The sequence below is a fragment of the Panthera pardus genome, unplaced genomic scaffold (genome assembly GCF_024362965.1).
Source record: "Panthera pardus isolate Hobbes unplaced genomic scaffold, ASM2436296v1 HiC_scaffold_6, whole genome shotgun sequence".
NCBI lineage: Eukaryota > Metazoa > Chordata > Mammalia > Carnivora > Felidae > Panthera > Panthera pardus.
The window spans coordinates 2,923,996-2,941,350 of NW_026526991.1; the positions used below are offsets into that span (position 1 = coordinate 2,923,996).

General features: G+C 38.5%; 1 protein-coding gene across 1 annotated transcript in view; it reads left to right on the forward strand.

Annotated features, from left to right (window-relative positions):
• The window catches only part of EP300 (E1A binding protein p300), an 83,840-nt gene that overhangs the window by 25,295 nt on the left and 41,190 nt on the right, over positions 1 to 17,355 (forward strand). Inside the window, exons 3-8 of the mRNA XM_053895690.1 lie at positions 5,328 to 5,504; positions 6,892 to 7,153; positions 7,780 to 7,893; positions 8,864 to 9,109; positions 15,184 to 15,277; positions 15,859 to 15,996. Of these exons, the coding sequence (XP_053751665.1) occupies positions 5,328 to 5,504; positions 6,892 to 7,153; positions 7,780 to 7,893; positions 8,864 to 9,109; positions 15,184 to 15,277; positions 15,859 to 15,996 (1,031 nt within the window). The remainder of the gene's footprint in view (positions 1 to 5,327; positions 5,505 to 6,891; positions 7,154 to 7,779; positions 7,894 to 8,863; positions 9,110 to 15,183; positions 15,278 to 15,858; positions 15,997 to 17,355) is intronic.

A 17,355-nucleotide genomic window follows, 5' to 3' on the forward strand; every position in this document is an offset into this window, starting at 1 on the left:
TAAAAAAAAAACCTGTTCTCTGAAAGCGCTTGTTACAGTTAAAGAGACAAGATCCAGAATATTATCAAATAGCAACATCAGACAGTATAATTGTATCTAAATTAGTGTTAGGCCCCAAAAGCTAAGGAGCTACTACTGAATGTTAATAGGTATTTAATATGTGTTAGGGTCATTAGTTCCTAACATCAACCCTATGATTTTATTCCCATTATACAGGTTAGGAGACAAATCAGGGAGTGGGTATTACAGAGAACTCTTGTCTTTCTGAAATAAAAGTGCATGTTATTTATCACTGTAGTATAATGTCATTCTATTATTAACGATTCCTGTATTGATAAAACATCCACAGCTAAAAACAGATACGATGCTTTTATGTTTCTTACAGCAGCAGTCACCTCCTCACTTGCTTGTAACCTTACATAGGGGTGATCATTGCTAGACTAAGACATGTGAGAGCGGGAACCATACCTGTTTTCTCTAATTCTGCCTTAGTGATACAGACACAACCTTGGAACATCTTTATGTACTACTTTTAGTTCTTATTCTGTAGTCCTAGATCTGGGAGATGACAAATCCTACCCTCCTTTTCTGTGACTCTGGTTACCTCACATGCTATGAAGACATGTGTTACTTGCTATCTGGATAGATTCATAGCCAAAATTTATATGCTTTGTGACTAATGAAATTCGTATTTTAAAACAACAACTCTGAACTTCATTTAAATGGATACTAGCCTTGGGGCGCCTAAGTGGCTCAGTCTGTTGAGCGTCCGACTTCAGCTCAGGCCATGATCTTGAAGTCCATGAGTTTAAGCCCCGCATCAGGCTCTGTGCTGACAGCTCAGAGCCTGGAGCCTGCTTCAGATTCTGTCTCCCTACCTCTCTGCCCCTCCCCTGCTCACGCTCTGTCTCTCTGTGTCTCAAAAATAAATAAAAACATTTAAAAAAAATTTTTTTAAATGAGTATTAGCCTTGGGAATAACTCCCCTTTTCTTTCTTTTCTCTTCAAAAAAAATTTGGGGTGGGGGGTGGTGTGCCTGGCTGGCTCAGAAGAGCACGCAACTTGATCTTGGGGTCATGAGTTCAAGCCCCACATTGGGTATAGAGATGACTTAAATAAATAAAAAACTTAAATTTTAAAAAAATTTTTGAGGAGGTAGGAGCAGTAATGTCATTTTTGGAGCTCTTCTTTTAAAATTAAGATCAGGTTGTGATGGTTTTTGGCATATGATATTAAAGAGTATTTAACCTATGAAGTTTTAAAGTAAGAGCAGTGATTGAACTTGGATTGGCAAGGAATGAAGCAGGTAGGAAGGACCAGTTGGGCAGCGCGTATTAAGCGTAAGGCAAGGAGAAAGAGTCCATGTTGAGAGAAAGATTGTCTTAAATACTGTCGTCTGATGGGTTTCAGAAACCCAAATTTACAATCTAGATGGATACAGTTTTAGGTATGCAGTATCAGTTAAACTAAGGTATTAGTATAAGAGTAATGGGAAGAAATAAAGAAAAATAATGTTTAGGATTTGGTGTACGTTCTGAGAGATCCCTAGTCCTCCTTGTTTATCATTGTACCCTCAGTGATTAACTTGATGTCTGGCATATAACTTGTATACAGGTACATAACATGGGCATTTATCAACTCCAGTAGATAGTAGGAAATGTCTGAATGTAGTTCAATTTTGTTTTTATTATTTGATGAATTTTGGAGTCACCTGCATGGTATTTATTGGTTTGTGTTACTGTAGTGCCTGCAAGTCTTATTAAAGGAGTTTTTCCCCCTATATTAAATATTCCCAAATAGTTATATTCTTTATATGAGGTACCACTTTTTATTTTTCCTATTTATTTGCCAGTGATTGCCGCTCTCAGGTATCTTTTTGTATTCCTGTGCTCTGTAAGTTTCTGCTTTTAATATACTGAAAATTTAGAAACAACCTGTAGAGTGAGATTTTTTTTTTTTTTTTTTTTTTTTAAAGAAAGAAAGGCTAATCCCCTGAGGTGCTTTTTGTTCTAGTTGCCCAGAGCTGTTATAGCTAGCTTCCTGGTCTCCTGGTCCTCTGCATTTTGAGTTTAGTTATCTGTATCCTTGTGATGCAGGTAGGTGGTGAGTAGTTGGACACCTGGATCACATTAGGTATAGAGAAGGGGAACAAGATCAAGTAACGGACTACAGTGTAGCAGAAATTAAGTGCAGTATATTCCCTTCCTGTTATATTTGGTGGGGGAGTACTGGAGGTTGGGGAGAGTGAAAGGGTAAGGATAGGGAGATTGGTTGTATTGTATCTAACACTGGCAGAACTCTGATGAAGATGGCAAAACCAAAAAAGACTGAGAGCCTTTGTTGGTCAGGGTGTCGAGAAGTGTCAGGAATGATTGCTGCCAGCTGACCAGTGGTCAGTGCAGTCTCTCTATTTGAGGCCATAGTCCACTTTGGAGTTCCTAGCTAAGGCATCGTGATTGAGAAAGTAAGCAATGTCAGGAACTGGTTGAAACTCAGTTGGTGTGAGCAGGTAAGGCAGTGTCTGTGTGAACAAACATGAAGGACCACATTCTCCTCTGATCTATTTGAGTAGAGACATACTTATTAAGAGACCTCAAAACAGCCTGCAGATCCCAGTATTTTATTTATTTATGTAAATAATGGACTCCTAAAAGCTTAATTTATTGTCTGTTGGTCTTTTATGGTCTGTCTTGCAGATTCTGTGTTAGAATGGCTTTCATTTTATGTCTATCATGAATTTCCACGCTAATAGGAAACACAGTTAAGTGAACTGTAACTCTCCCAGATACAGGCTCGTGTATTATTGGAACTATAGTAGTATGAATGTTAGTACTGGAAAAGCATCTGTAGCCCCCACACCTGCAGCCACACATGAAACTACCGAAAGAAACCTGAACTTGGGTTTAAACCTGTTTCTGTATTTGATCGTCCCTACAGTCTTACTGGCCAGATTCACTTAAGAAATTCCAGTTATTGAAGACTCAAGCAGTAAGTTTTTTACTCTGGATGCTTCCCATTCAGGCTGCTCCAAACCTTGCCACTTCTTTCAGGCTCAATTCCTGAGTTACTGAACTCCATCCTAGTCTCTGATCTCATCTGGAAACTGTAAATGTTCTCGAATTTTTCTTTATTTTGCCTCTTCACTATAGGCAAACCTTGGAACTGATAAAGATGTCATATTCGTATAAATTTGCCAGAGAATAGGTACTGCATATGGCTGAAAGAACAGTTTTATTTACAGGGGCTTATGTGTTTATTTTATGACTTTTATATTTCTGTTTCCCTGAGTCAAGGGGCTCCTTTTGTTGATCAGATTTAGGACAATGGGGTTACAAAGAGAAATGAACTAAGTTCTTTCCCCTACTGTGCAGAGTCTTGGGGGATAGGAGAGGCAGGCATTTTATTTTATCATCTGTGTTGTATTATAAAGAAAGGCACAAACATTTATGTCAGGGTAGAAAAAGAGTTCTTTAGCTCTCTAGGACTATAGACAGATGTTTCATAGAGATGGTAGCTTTTGAAATGTATCTTTATGTAAGGCAACAAAAAGAAAAATTGGACTGCCTCTTTGTGAACTTAGTATTTTATTTCTTTTACAGGTTATCGTTCAGGAGTCAAACAGGAAGGGAGGGTGTGCCACTGTCTAGTTATAGGGAAAAGGAAAATCTTTAAAGCAAATGCTAGAGATTCAAGAAGCAAGCTGCTCCTCAGATTTGCAAGTTAGTTGGTACAGGATACAGTAGGACACCATGGATAGATAGGCCTCATGGAGATCATGAAGGCTCTGGGTAGAAAATAGAATAGACAGAAGGCGAGGAAACCTGTTGGACACAGTCTACACAAGCCGTGATTGAGGGGCTTGAATTAAGACAGTGACAGTGGACTGGGAGCAGTTGTAGGGGGTGTGTGTGTGTGTGTGTGTGTGTGTGTGTGTGTGTGTGTTTAGAGATAGAATTTGAAGGCTCCCCTGGTAGAATTGGATCTAGCTGAGAGGGATGAAAATCTAGTATGACTCCTTTTAATTGGGCAGTAGCGGTAGTTTCCCTAGTTTTCTGAGAGCTTTGCTATATATTTTAGTAGGTGGTGTTTGACTTACAGTGGTTTCTTACATGGAAGGATTGTAAGTTTTATCATTGCTATCTGTAAAACATTTGGCTTCTGAATAATTAATACTCTGTTCTTTAATAACTGTCCAGCACTCCAGGTTGACTTTCATAAATACAGACAAAAACCTCCTTTCTTAAGTATATAGGGGTTAACAAAGAAATTTAAATTACTTCAAGATCCAAGCAGGTAATTTAATGAATAAAGCAGCTAGGTTTTTTAAATTTATTTTTTTATTCTTTTTGAGGGAGAGCATGCGAGCTGGGGAGAGCAGCAGAGGGTGAGGGTGAGAGAGAGTCTTAAGCAGGCTCCACGCTCAGCATGGAGTCCAGTGCAGGGCTTGATCCCACTATCCTGGGATCGTGACCTACGCCAAAATTAAGAGTCAGACGCATAACCCACTGAGCCACCCAGGCGCCTCAAAGCTGCTAGGTTTAAGACAGCAAGGAATGATATGGACTCTGAAGTTTACATGTTGTCTAAAGGATTCAGATTCAGAAAGTTTCAAAATCACTCTGCCGCCGTGTTCCTAAATGAAAATTATCCCCTGAACTATCAGTTTGCTACCTTTTATGTAAACAAAATGCTGGAACAAGCATTCAGATGCTTTTCACGTATCAAACTCTCTAACAAATTTAGGGATTAGGTCATCTATTGAGTTGAATTTATTAAGTCATATATTGTACATTAAATAAAAATATATTTAACGCATTAAAAGTGAAGATGAATGGCAAACCTTAGCAGATGCAGATTAATGAAAATGCTTATAAAAATTTCTAAAACACATTTATATCAAGTATTTACAGAAAATAGCTGTAAATTTACTCTACCTGAGCTGAGGCTCCTCAATTTTGAAAGTGAGTATTTTCATGAACATACTTCTAGTCTTATTTATAATTGTAGAGGAGTTCCTTTAAAATTGTTTTTTTAAATTAGGAAGTGGAAAAGGAAAGAGGGGCACCTCGGTGGCTCAGTCAGTTAAGCATCTGACTGAGGCTCAGGTCATGATCTCATAGTTCGTGGGTTCGAGCCCTGCGTTGCGCTCTGGGCTGACAGCTCAGAGCCTGGAACCTGCTTCTGATTCTGTGTCTCCCTCTCTCTCTCTCTCAAAAATAAATAAACGTTTTTTTTAAAAAAAAAAAAAAAAGGAAAGAGAATAGTAATGTTCTGTTAATGTAAGGAATAAGATTTAATTTCTCATCTTTTTTTTTTTTAATTCTTAGATGGGAATGATGAACAACCCTAATCCTTACGGTTCACCATACACTCAGAATTCTGGACAGCAGATTGGAGCCAGTGGCCTTGGTCTCCAGATTCAGACAAAGTCTGTACTACCAAATAGCTTACCTCCATTTGCAATGGACAAAAAGGCAGTTCCTGGTGGAGGAATGCCCAACATGGTGGGTAGTAATCTGTCTACAAATTTGTCTTTAAACTGGCGTTTTGACAAAAGAACTGTTAAACTGTAATGCTTTCTGCTGTACACACTAGGATGTGAGGATGGACCCTGTGATCAAGGAGGCTTGATACCTTCCATTTCCCATGGGTTTTTATTTCTTGTAGTATTGTTCAGTAAGGGTGTTGGGCCAAATGGGAGCAAGTGGGGCTGCTACAGTGAAAATTTTGTAGCCTGCCATATTACACATCTTCTTCTTGTGAGTATTTCTATAGAATATGAAAGTAGAACCTCTCTTGGAAAGTACTCTCAAGCAAAGGATTCCAACTCTCAGTGACCATATCTACACATTTGTATCTGATATCAGCGCACAAAAGTAATTTCCCTCTCAAAATTAAACACTGTTTTAAACAGTGATTTTGTGGGGGGCGCCTGGGTTGGTCAGTCGGTTCATCTGACTTCAGCTCAGGCCATGATCTCGAGGTTCCTGAGTTCGAGCCCCCAGGGGCGCCTGGGTGGCTCAGTGGGTTAAGCGTCTGACTTCAGCTCAGGTCATGATCTCGAGCTTCCTGAGTTCGAGCCCCGCGTTGGGCTCTGTGCTAACAGCTCAGAGCCTGGAGCCTGGCTTCAGATTCTGTGTCTCCCTCTCTCACTGCCCCTCCCCCACTCATGCTCTGCCTGTCTCTGTCTCTCAAAAATAAGAAATGTTTAAAAAAAAAAAAACAAAACAGTGATTTTTGTTTTGAATAAATCTCCAAAGCTTCTAACATTGCTATTTTTCTAAAAGTAAAACTATTTCTACTTGTAAATTTGTTAAGTAGTTCCTGTTTACCTTTGGGAAAAATTGTCCTATAGAAATTCCATTTCTCTTTCAGATTTTTTGTTTTTTATTTTTTTGCCTATATTTCAGATACTTTAAGTACTGCAGATCTTTTAAAAAAGAATAAAACATGGCATCTGTGACCCCAGAAATGTTTACTTTATCAGGGAAGAGAAAGCGCTTTCTTCCATAATTACAGAAACTAACTTTTCACCCACTTAAAAGGCCCCTGCTCAGTCTCCCAGGAGGTTTTTGTTACTGTGCTTCAGAACCTCACTTGGACTTGCTCTTCACTACGGATTCCTTGCCTTTCCCTCTCCCGCCTGAGCTTATGGTGTCCTCTTTGGTTTGCTCTCTGTATATTACATATACTTTGATTATATTACTTGGTGATGTAACTTTGTTATTGAACTTCTTGATGGTGGGACTGATGTTTATCTACCTTGGAATCCCCTGTGGCACGTGGTGGATGTCCTTAAAGGTTTTAATTGAAAATGTCCAGGTCTGTATTTACTAAAAAGCACCCTATGACACCTAATGTTACATGTACCTTTGTTGTTTTCTCTCTTAGGGTCAACAGCAGGCCCCACAGGTCCAGCAGCCAGGCCTCGTGACTCCGGTAGCCCAAGGGATGGGTTCTGGAGCGCACACGGCTGATCCAGAGAAGCGCAAGCTCATCCAGCAGCAGCTCGTGCTCCTGTTGCACGCCCACAAGTGCCAGCGCCGCGAGCAGGCTAATGGGGAAGTAAGGCAGTGCAACCTTCCCCACTGTCGCACGATGAAGAACGTCCTGAACCACATGACACACTGCCAGTCAGGCAAGTCCTGCCAAGGTGAGTGGGCTCAGAGGGTTTCTGTGCTTAGCAATGAATATTTATAGTCCGAGAGAAGAAAAAAAGTGTGTTCTACTCTGTTTTGAGACTTCTTTACCGATAATGTCCATGTTAGGAGGTGATAAAATTCAGTATCATTTTGTGATTATGTAGGGCTATGGTAGAAAATTTTAAGGATTTTCCTCTCGTGATGACCCTTACTGACTTTGATTTGCCCCCGCATAGCATAGTTTAAATACTATTGAGGATTTGCTATCATATAGGCAAACGCTAAAACAATGTTACCCAACTTAATACAATTTATGTGTGTATGGTGTCATTAGAAATCTGTTTTTATAGAGTAAAGTACATTGTTGCATGTCTTGGTGAAAAATATGAGCTTTGGAGGCAGATTGCTTAAGTTTGAATCCCATTTTGAGTACTCTGACTTAATGCAAATTAGTTAACCAGGTCTTGCCTGTTTTCTTAACTATAAAATGTGAGTGCCAATAGCTACCCTACAGGGATGTTAGGAAGATGAAATGAGTGAACATTTGTAGCACTTGTTAAGTGATCAACAGGTTAGTGGATACTGATATAAAAAAGTATAAGCTACATTTGCGAACAATTATTTTTTTTCTTTTTAGTGGCACACTGTGCATCTTCTCGACAAATCATTTCACACTGGAAGAATTGTACGAGGCATGATTGTCCTGTGTGTCTCCCCCTTAAAAATGCTGGAGATAAGAGAAATCAACAGTGTAAGTGATTAAGTCTTTTAAAGCTTTTATTTATTTATTATTTTATTTATTCTCGGTGCAGTTTGGTGGGATTTAGACTAAGTGCTTCTCGATTATTTGAAGTTCTGTGACTGCCCTGTGCTGTCATACTAGGTTGTTTCCACTCCCATTAACTTCATATTAATGAGGTTAGGATTGAACTGCTTATTACCTAAAGTAAGATCCAGAAACTTTTTAAATCATTACTCTGTATAAAAAGGGTGAATTAATGCTCCATTTTTACATTCATGAAAACTTAAAAGATCATTGCTTTGACATTGGGCAAGTTACTCTTTTATACCTGTGGTCTAAATATTTAGATACTTTGAAGTTATTTAAAGAGAAAGGGAAAAAGTTTGAAATTATTTTTAGAAGTCTAGGATGATGAGCTTTTCTGAGACAAAGACAAAAGTAGAAAGATGTAAGTGGAGCTACCATACCTCTCTAGAAACAAAATATTAAGCATTTGTGGTGAATGACAGATTTGGAAACGTGCAACATGTGAAGAAGTAATTAAATGCCATAAATTAATTAAGAAATCATAAATAGCCCAGTAGAAAATTGGGATAAGGGAATAGTTCAATAGAGAGAGGACATTCTCACCACTTGAGCAGAAATGCTACCTGGTATTGGCATTTGTATGGTTCTGAGTCATTCATACATAGTTGGTGGGAACACTGATACAGCCTGTAGGTAGGCTTTTGGGTACTCTGGATCAAAAGCCTTTCATGCCAGTGAGAGTGATCCCCTTTGACCATTCAGTTCTGCATCTAGACATTTATTTCAGGGAAATAACAGGAAACAAGATGCGTGTTGTTTCATAATGAGATGTTTCATATGAGATGTTTCATTATCACGTAACAATTTTGTGTCTTCTAAATTCATTCAGATAGGTTAGTCTATTTTTCTCACATCTTTAACGTTGTAATCCCATCTCTTTTGTCTTCTCTAGCAATTCTGACTGGAGCACCAGTTGGACTTGGAAATACTAGCTCTCTAGGGGTGGGTCAGCAGTCTACCCCCAGCCTAAGCACTGTCAGTCAGATTGATCCCAGCTCTATAGAAAGGGCCTATGCAGCTCTTGGGCTGCCCTATCAAGTAAATCAGATGCCGACGCAACCCCAGGTGCAAGCAAAGAGCCAGCAGACTCAGCAGTCTGGCCAGTCTCCCCAAGGCATGCGGCCCATGAGCAACATGAGTAAGTTTGTGTCTTCCCTTGTGACGGATGTGATGTTGGTTATGTGTATACATGCCATGTAATATGCAGAATTATCTTCTTGGTTTATTTTGGTCTGTGTGTGTATGTGTGTGTCTCCCCATCTCTTAATTTTTTTGTTACATGATTAATTTCTTGAAGTAATTTTTTAAAGATTGTAGTGTAAAGGTCTCATCATAATCTATATACCAGAGGCAGCTGCTTGTCCTTGTTGATGATTTCTTCCATAACTTTCTAGAAAACAGTCTGGTACTGAGTAATGCATCATACTTTTTCCTATGAAGTCCATTGTCATCCTCTGGATAATATTTGCAATAGCCTTTAGTTTCTGCCCATTATTGTTTGATTCTAAATGAGAAAGCAAAATTGAGCGTGCTACTCTTACAGAAATGTAATCTTGTTGATTTTTGTTGGTTTTAACTTGAATGTATTACAGTTTCTTGACAAGCAGTGCTAACTTGTTAAATAATCATTGAGTGAGGAGATTATTAAAAAACTAGACCAGAAACTGGGATGAAGAGCTAATCCTACCCCTTCAGGCTAGTTTTCAAATTCTTATGTATTCAAGTACATGAAAAGGGGTCAAAAATAGAGATCTGAGGACTTCCTTCCCCTGCCCCTTCACCTTTTTTTACTTAAGATTGCTTATTTTCTTCTCTCTTTCCATGTTACCCAAAAAGTTACCCAGACTCTTCCTTGAGTTTTAGGATCTTGACCCAGTGCAGTTTTCTACCCCTGGGTTTTCTACTGCCTGGCCTGGATTTTCATTTTTGTAACTGGTTATTTCCTGTTAATTTTTCAAACTTCTGTTTTAATTCCTAATTTTGTTCTTTTTGTCTCCTTTGTATCATCTGTGTATGTACATTTGTATATAGCCACAAAATTGTTTAAAAGTTAGTTTCTTGAGATACCTTTTTCCTTTTTTAGTGGCTTTATTTTAGGATTAAAAATTAATCTAAAGTTTCCATTTATTTCTTGTTAATTCAATCAGTGGTGCCTTTTTAGTGATAATCATTGTGAACCAAAACTTCTAGATACCTCATTTATTTCTTTTGTTGTATTCAATCCCATATTAAAAACTAATATGAATACACTCTCTTTCTGGCATGTTATATATAGCCTCATGCTTTCTATTCATCAGGCCCAACCCAGATAGGCAAAGACTTACATATGAAGTGTTTTTTCTTTCATATGAAAGCCCTTTTATTTGTGTTATTTTTATTTATTTTTTATTTATTTTTGAGAGAGCAAGCGAGCGAGCGCCCATCAGTAGGGTAGAGGCAGAGAGACAGAGGGATATAGGAAACTAGAGAATCCCAAGCCGCCTCTGCACTGTCAGCACAGAGCCCGGTATGGGGCACGAACTCACAGACCGTGAGATCATGACTTGAGCTGAAATCAAGAGTTGGATGCTTAACCTACCAAGCCACCCAGGCGCCCCATGTATGAAAGCCCTTTTAAAAATAATCTTGTGGGGTGCCTGAGTGGCTCAGTCGGTTAAGCATCCGACTTCAGCTCAGGTCATAATCTCACAGTTTGTGGGTTCTACCCCGCATCAGGCTCTGTGCTGACAGCTCAGAGCCTGGAGCCTGCTTCGGATTCTGTGTCTCCCCCCCTCTCTTTCTGCCCCTCCCTTGCTCTCTCTCTCTCTCTCTCTCTTTCTCAAAAATAAACATTAAATTTTTTTTTTTAATTATCTTGTGTGTTTATGTTGAAGGGTGCGTGCTCTGTTTTCATATTTTTGAGTTCCCTAAAACTCAGAGAGTAAAAGAACTGAATATCAAAATGGAATCACCATGATTAGGACGTGTAATTTTCTCCGCAGTCTTTAAGAGAGTTTTAAAAAAGTATTTTATTGCATATTATGAATGTGGGACTGCTTTTTCACTTCACACCAAAATCGTATGAAATTAGTTTTAACCAAACTTTATACTTGTGAGTGATGTTTGCACTAAAGGTTATTACTATAAATTGTTTTATTGGGTATTTAAAGTGATCCTTTAAGGCTTCTGTTATTATTAGAGTTTTATAATGGATTTTACCTAGGAATATAAAAATTTTGATGATGATCAGAAATGTAACTCAAGTTGCATCTTGGTCTTAGCCTAGTGCCATATTATCAAAGAAATACATGGTTCAATACTCAAATTAGCGTTAACTGTATTTTCTTAATTTTTGATGTGTCGTGATTTTAAAATACTAAAACAAGCTTTTTTCACTTCTGTTTTCTTCCACTAATGGTGTTTATTTTAGGATATTTTAGGTTCCAACCTGATGTGGTAGACTATATCCACAAACGGGACTATGTTGTGTCCCCTAACAGTGTAAGATTTTTATCACATTTGTAAACAAAAGCAATTTACTTGAGTATATTTCCATGTACTCAGCAACGTAAAATGTTTATCTTTTATGTTTTGCAAAGATTGGACTCCCAAGTGGTTAGTGCTGTGTGTGTTGTGTGTGTGTGCGTGTATATGTGTGCGTATATATATATACACACACACGTATATATACATATATATATATATACACACACATACACACGTATATATATACACACATACTTTTTTTTTTAATTCATTTATTTATTTTCAAAAGAGAGCAACAAGCAAGAGAGGGGCAGAGAGAGAGAGAGAGAGAGAGGGAGACACAGAATCTGAAGCAAGTTCCATGCTCCATGCCATTAGCATGGAGCCCCGCATCAGGCTCCATCCCATGAACCATGAGATTATGACCTAAGCTGAAGTCAGACGCTTCACAGAGCCACCCAGGCACCCCTATTTATTTATTTTTGAGAGAGACAGAGCATGAGTGGGGGAGGGGCAGAGAGAGAGAATCCCAAACAGGCTCCATGCTGCCAGTGTAGAGCCCATTGCAGGGCTTGAACCCACGAAACTGTGAGTGAGGTCATGACCTGAGCCGAAACCAAGAGTTGGATGCTTAACTGACTGAGCCACCCAGGTGCCCTCACCCATATTATTTTAATGCTAAAGTATTGTTGGGGATCCTACCAAGAGGGCAGATTGGATATATAATTAGAAATTGAGGGGAAAACTTCGTCAGGAAATTTGGAACATAATAACACTTTTTGTGGCGTGCCTGGGTGGCTCAGTTGGTTGAAATCCAACTCTTGATTTTGGTTCATTGTGCATACCTTTTACCTAGATTTATTTATTTTCAACATTTTTGCCACATTTGCTTTATTTCTTCGTGTACTCGAGATATCCTGACACTCGAGATATCCTGCACTCGAGTACTCGAGATATCCTGCTAGTTTAGCATGTATTTCCTAAGAATAAGGACATTCTTCTCCATAACCACAGTGTGCTGTTACTGTGCCTACACAATTTAATATTTGTTAATAATGTCATCTAATGTACAGTCTATATTTTAATTTCTCCAATTGTCCCCCACAGTCATTCAGGGCTTTTCCATTCAGTTTGTTACGTGCTTTTTGTCTCTTAATCTAGAAGTCATCTTCCTTCTCTTTGTTCAGCACACACTGACTTTTGATGAACACTGTAGATTGTCCTATAATTTGAATTAGTCTGATTGTTTCCTTATAATTAAATCCACACTTGATCTTAGCCAAAAGGCTGAGAAGCGATCCTTATAATTAAATCCAGATTAAACACTCTTGGAATGAATATGCCGTGTATGGTTGTGTGTATGTGATCAGGCTTTAATAATTTCAGCATAAAAATGTCTTAGGATTTTTTATTTGCCTTTAGCTGGCCTATTCTCTTGTTTTATTACTGACCTTCACATTATTGGTTAGTTATCTTTCAACTATGTTATGGAAATTCTGGCCCTATTACTGTCAAGAACTCCTGGGTTTTGTTATGTACTCTCTTCTGAAGGTCTCATATCTCACCTGTTTGGTAGATATAAGTGCTAGTTGTTTTCCCAGGTTGTTGGATGTTTAGAAAAAGTAGTATTTATGTTTATGGGTCTGTATCATACCATCTTTACCTGAGGTGTGGAGTACTGAATAGGATGAAGTACCCTAAGCAAACATTTATACTAATGCTTATAAGCATACCAAGACCCATTCATAGTAACGACTTGGTAGTATGGATACAACACCCATTGTGGCAGACCTAGCTGTAATGCTGGAACGTTCTCAGTTATAGATTGGAGGTACTTTGATTGATGCGGATATTTGAATAAATGAGAAATAGCATTCATTCAGATATGCCATGTGCTGGGGGCGGGGGTGCACATAGGAAAGGGGCATGGCCTCTACTTCGAGACCTCTCTAGTTTGGATGGGCATTAAGTAGACAGAACTACAGGATCTGTTAACAGATATCAGGTTATAGAGATTCTGTAGCAAGAAGAGAGAATCCTTTCTGGAGCCCTAAATTAGAATTTTTTACTATAAGACTTCCTTGACTGTATTTGACCATGTTCTTAATCTTCTAGTACCTACTGAATTCACCTACTCTATAAAGGTCTTATTAGTATGAGATTCCTCCCAGGGCTTAGAAAACAAAAAACACGTGTTTTTTCCCCTAAGTTTGTTTGTTTATTTTAAGAGTGGCAGGGGAGGGCAGGGAGAAAATCCCAAGCAGTCTCTGTGCCTTTAGCACAGACCCCCGGGCTGGCGGGATTTGAACTCACGAACCATGAGATCATGACCTGAGCCAAAATCAAGAGTCGGACACTTAACTGACTTGAGCCATCCAGGCACCCCCAAAAATGTGTTCTTGATGAGTTTTAGGTGTTAATGATTCCTTTTTTTTTTTTCTTTCTGACTTCTTCTCCGGCAGTGCCAATAATTTCTGACTTCCGTCATTTTTGTATTCTCAAGGGAATGCTCCCTCTTAGGATCTTAAATACAGGCCGGTGTAAGGGTATTCCTTTTCAGGTTATGGTTGAGCCATTTCTTAGAGTCAGTGAAATATTAGATGAACCTGGAGACTTCAGAGAGAATGTTTTGCTGTTTTCATGTGCCATCAGAAGGCAACGAGATAAGCAAATTGGTGTACATTATAATCGTTTTTCTTTTACCTCTTCATATGGTTGCCATCAGTAAAGCGAATCAATGTTATAGGTATATAGTTTCGCTAAAAAGGAGTGTTTACACATGGAGTATTTACATTGACAAATACAGAATTAGGAACAATACAATTCTGTTTTAAAAGACCATTTCCAGTAACTACATTTCAGAGCCAGGCTGATGCTGTCAGAAGCAAATTTGTGCCTTACTATTTAGGAAACATGGTGAAGGAAAGCAACAGCATTTTTCTCCATTAAATGTTGTTTATAGATCTAGCCAACTGTTGGCATTTTAGTGGGAAGTTTCTTTTGTTTCCTTGTTTTTAACTAATATACCTTGAGAGGTATATTAATAGAATTGTGTATTTTAGAAGAGTTTTTTAACCGCATGAAAATCTAGGTTAGTGTCAATATTGCTGTTTTTTGTTTTTAAAGAAATAGACTATTCATTAAAATTGCTAATTGAAGAGGTAATGTATGCACATAGAACTATTCAGGGCAGTTTGAAGGAGTATTCAAAATGTTTTACCAAAACACAGTCTTTGATTCCAGTCTCCAGGGATCATCGCACTTAGGTTCCCTATGTCCTCGCGTAAGTTGTGCTTAAGAAAGGACATGTGCGGGGCACCTGGGTGGCTCAGTCGGTTAAGCGTCCGACTTCGGCTCAGGTCATGATCTCGCGGTCTGTGAGTTCGAGCCCCGCGTCGGGTTCTGTGCTGACCACTCAGAGCCTGGAGCCTGTTTCGGATTCTGTGTCTCCCCCTCTCTCTGACCCTCCCCCGTTCATGCTCTGTCTCTCTCTGTCTCAAAAATAAATAAATGTTTAAAAAAAAAAAAAAAGAAAGAAAGGACATGTGCGTATATAGTTATTTAAACGGTTGCGGTTTTAGGTTTTGCTCATCCAGTTTCTAAATCTTGTCCTTATGGCTTCTGGGTTTTGGGTCTTTGAAAGGATACAAATTTCTTGTGATAAGTTCTTCTAGTACTTTTATAGCTTTTCTTTCTTTTTGGTATTGGTATTTAAAATATTCAATCTCGTTTTTTGTTTTGTCCTAGGTGCTAGTCCTATGGGAGTAAATGGAGGTGTAGGGGTTCAAACATCGAATCTTCTTTCTGACTCAATGTTGCATTCAGCCATAAATTCTCAAAAGTAAGTTTTTTTTCTTGATATTTGCCCTGTGTCATGTTTCATACTCCTGTTCAAATTCCTTTTCTGTTTTTGTTTGTTTGTTTTTTTCCCCCCGATTTGAAGCCATCCTTGATGGATAAAGACAAGTAGTATATTGGAGGCCATACTTTTGGCTTTCTACAATCTTATGTGAAATTATATCAATTATCTGGGGTGATCAGTACCTTCCCCGAATATAGTAGGAAGTTGCAAGTGTGCAATTGCTTAAAAAATGAGTTTGCTCTATCCCAGTGGTAAGAATTAATCCATTACCAGTGATTCCCTGAGATATGCTGTGTCAAAATAAGTTTAGTCTTAAAACATAACACGTAAGTCTTCTAAACCCAAGACTTCCTCCTCCCCTCCACATGATGAAGTGTTGTGGGTTAACTCTGCCTCATACAAATACAAACACACACACAATTTCCCCTAGATTTCTTGATGTAAAGAAATTTGTCATAGTATGTTGGACCCATTGTAGTAATCACTGTCAGCTCTCTTTAAATGAGATCTTTTTTCTCCTGCCTTCTTCACTAAAACTATTTCACAATATCTTTTTAAAGCCCAATGATGAGTGAAAATGCCAGTGTGGCCTCCCTAGGTCCTATGCCAACAGCAGCTCAACCATCTAATACTGGAATTCGGAAACAGTGGCATGAAGATATTACTCAGGATCTTCGAAATCATCTTGTTCACAAACTGTAAGATTATAGGCATGTCTTATTCATAGAGAGTTACCATGTCAACATGGTACCGATCTGCCAGGCACTTAACCACAAGAGGAGTATTATTGATTTTTCTGTAGTCTGGCTATTGCTGCTAATGCTTCTGCTCCTGTGACTGTCTTGCTGCTTGTTCTGCTTCTGAGCCTTTCCACCATCGTTTGTAGGAGTATTACGGCTTTAACAGCGTGTGAACTATTTTACCTAGTGGCAGTTTTCAATATATTATATAAAAATTGCTCATTTTAGTGTCACTGCCTTTGCAAAAGTCAAATTTTAAAAGGAAAACCAGCTCTTTAGAATATAGTGGTGGCAACACTCTTTTCCTTTATCCCTATTAAAGCTTTTATGATGTTGACAAGTTTAACCTGGTAGAGTGGCTCCTCTATGGTCTTCTGGCCCTCCGGATGTGCATGTCAGTAGTTGGTGAGATACCTCTGCATTGTTTGTTATGGAGTTGATGGATGCCAGCCATTCAGCCACCCTCTTCTTTAAAGAGGTCTAAACAGGTGAAGGAGGGGAAAGCGAGAACAGTAAAATGTAATGTGCCCAATATTACAAAAAAAAACAGAGCTTGAACCTTGCTCATTGCTATGGAACTTGCACTTTGAGTGACATCCAGCATTTTTCTCCTCGGGGAAAGCAGTCTTTTTTCATTTTTTCTCCACTTAATAGAAGGGTCTCTTTCAGTCCATCCATATTTTTTATTGGCTTAGAGCTGTGTGGTCTATTTTTTATCTAAACTAATTTTTATATTACATTAGCGTATCAGTTACATTTGACTTTCGTTTAGGAATGCAAAATCAATGGTACCAGAAGTGGAATTTGACAAGAAAACCCTAAGGTTTTAATAAAATGAATTAAAAAGGAATAAGCAAAGCAAACTTCTTTTGCGATACTCCAGTTGTTTAGCACCTGTTCTCTCATAGCAGACGATGGATTATTTGGGATCGATCATCTGACTTGACATTATATGCTTGCGAAATTTTTACCAACTCAAAATATTCTTCTAAACTTCCATTTATTTCTTCCCCACCTGGTTTTCTTCAAGTCCTACACAAGTGAACACGAAATCTCCAAATAATAAAATTAGAGGCTGGAAAAGTGTTGGTCAAATCTTCAGGAACCCTAGTGCCAAACATTTTGTAGGGAACTGTTAGAAAGTAAAAGACACTGAATTTGGCAGAATCGTTATGCATTTCTGCCCCTTCCATTTGAAGTTTTTGGTCTTGAGAGATTTTGTAGTGATTATTAGGTTTTATTAAGCTGAATAAATTGAGAGTAGAAGGATCTGAAGGCCGCTCTACTTAAAAACAATGAGAAAGGTCAGGTTTCCTC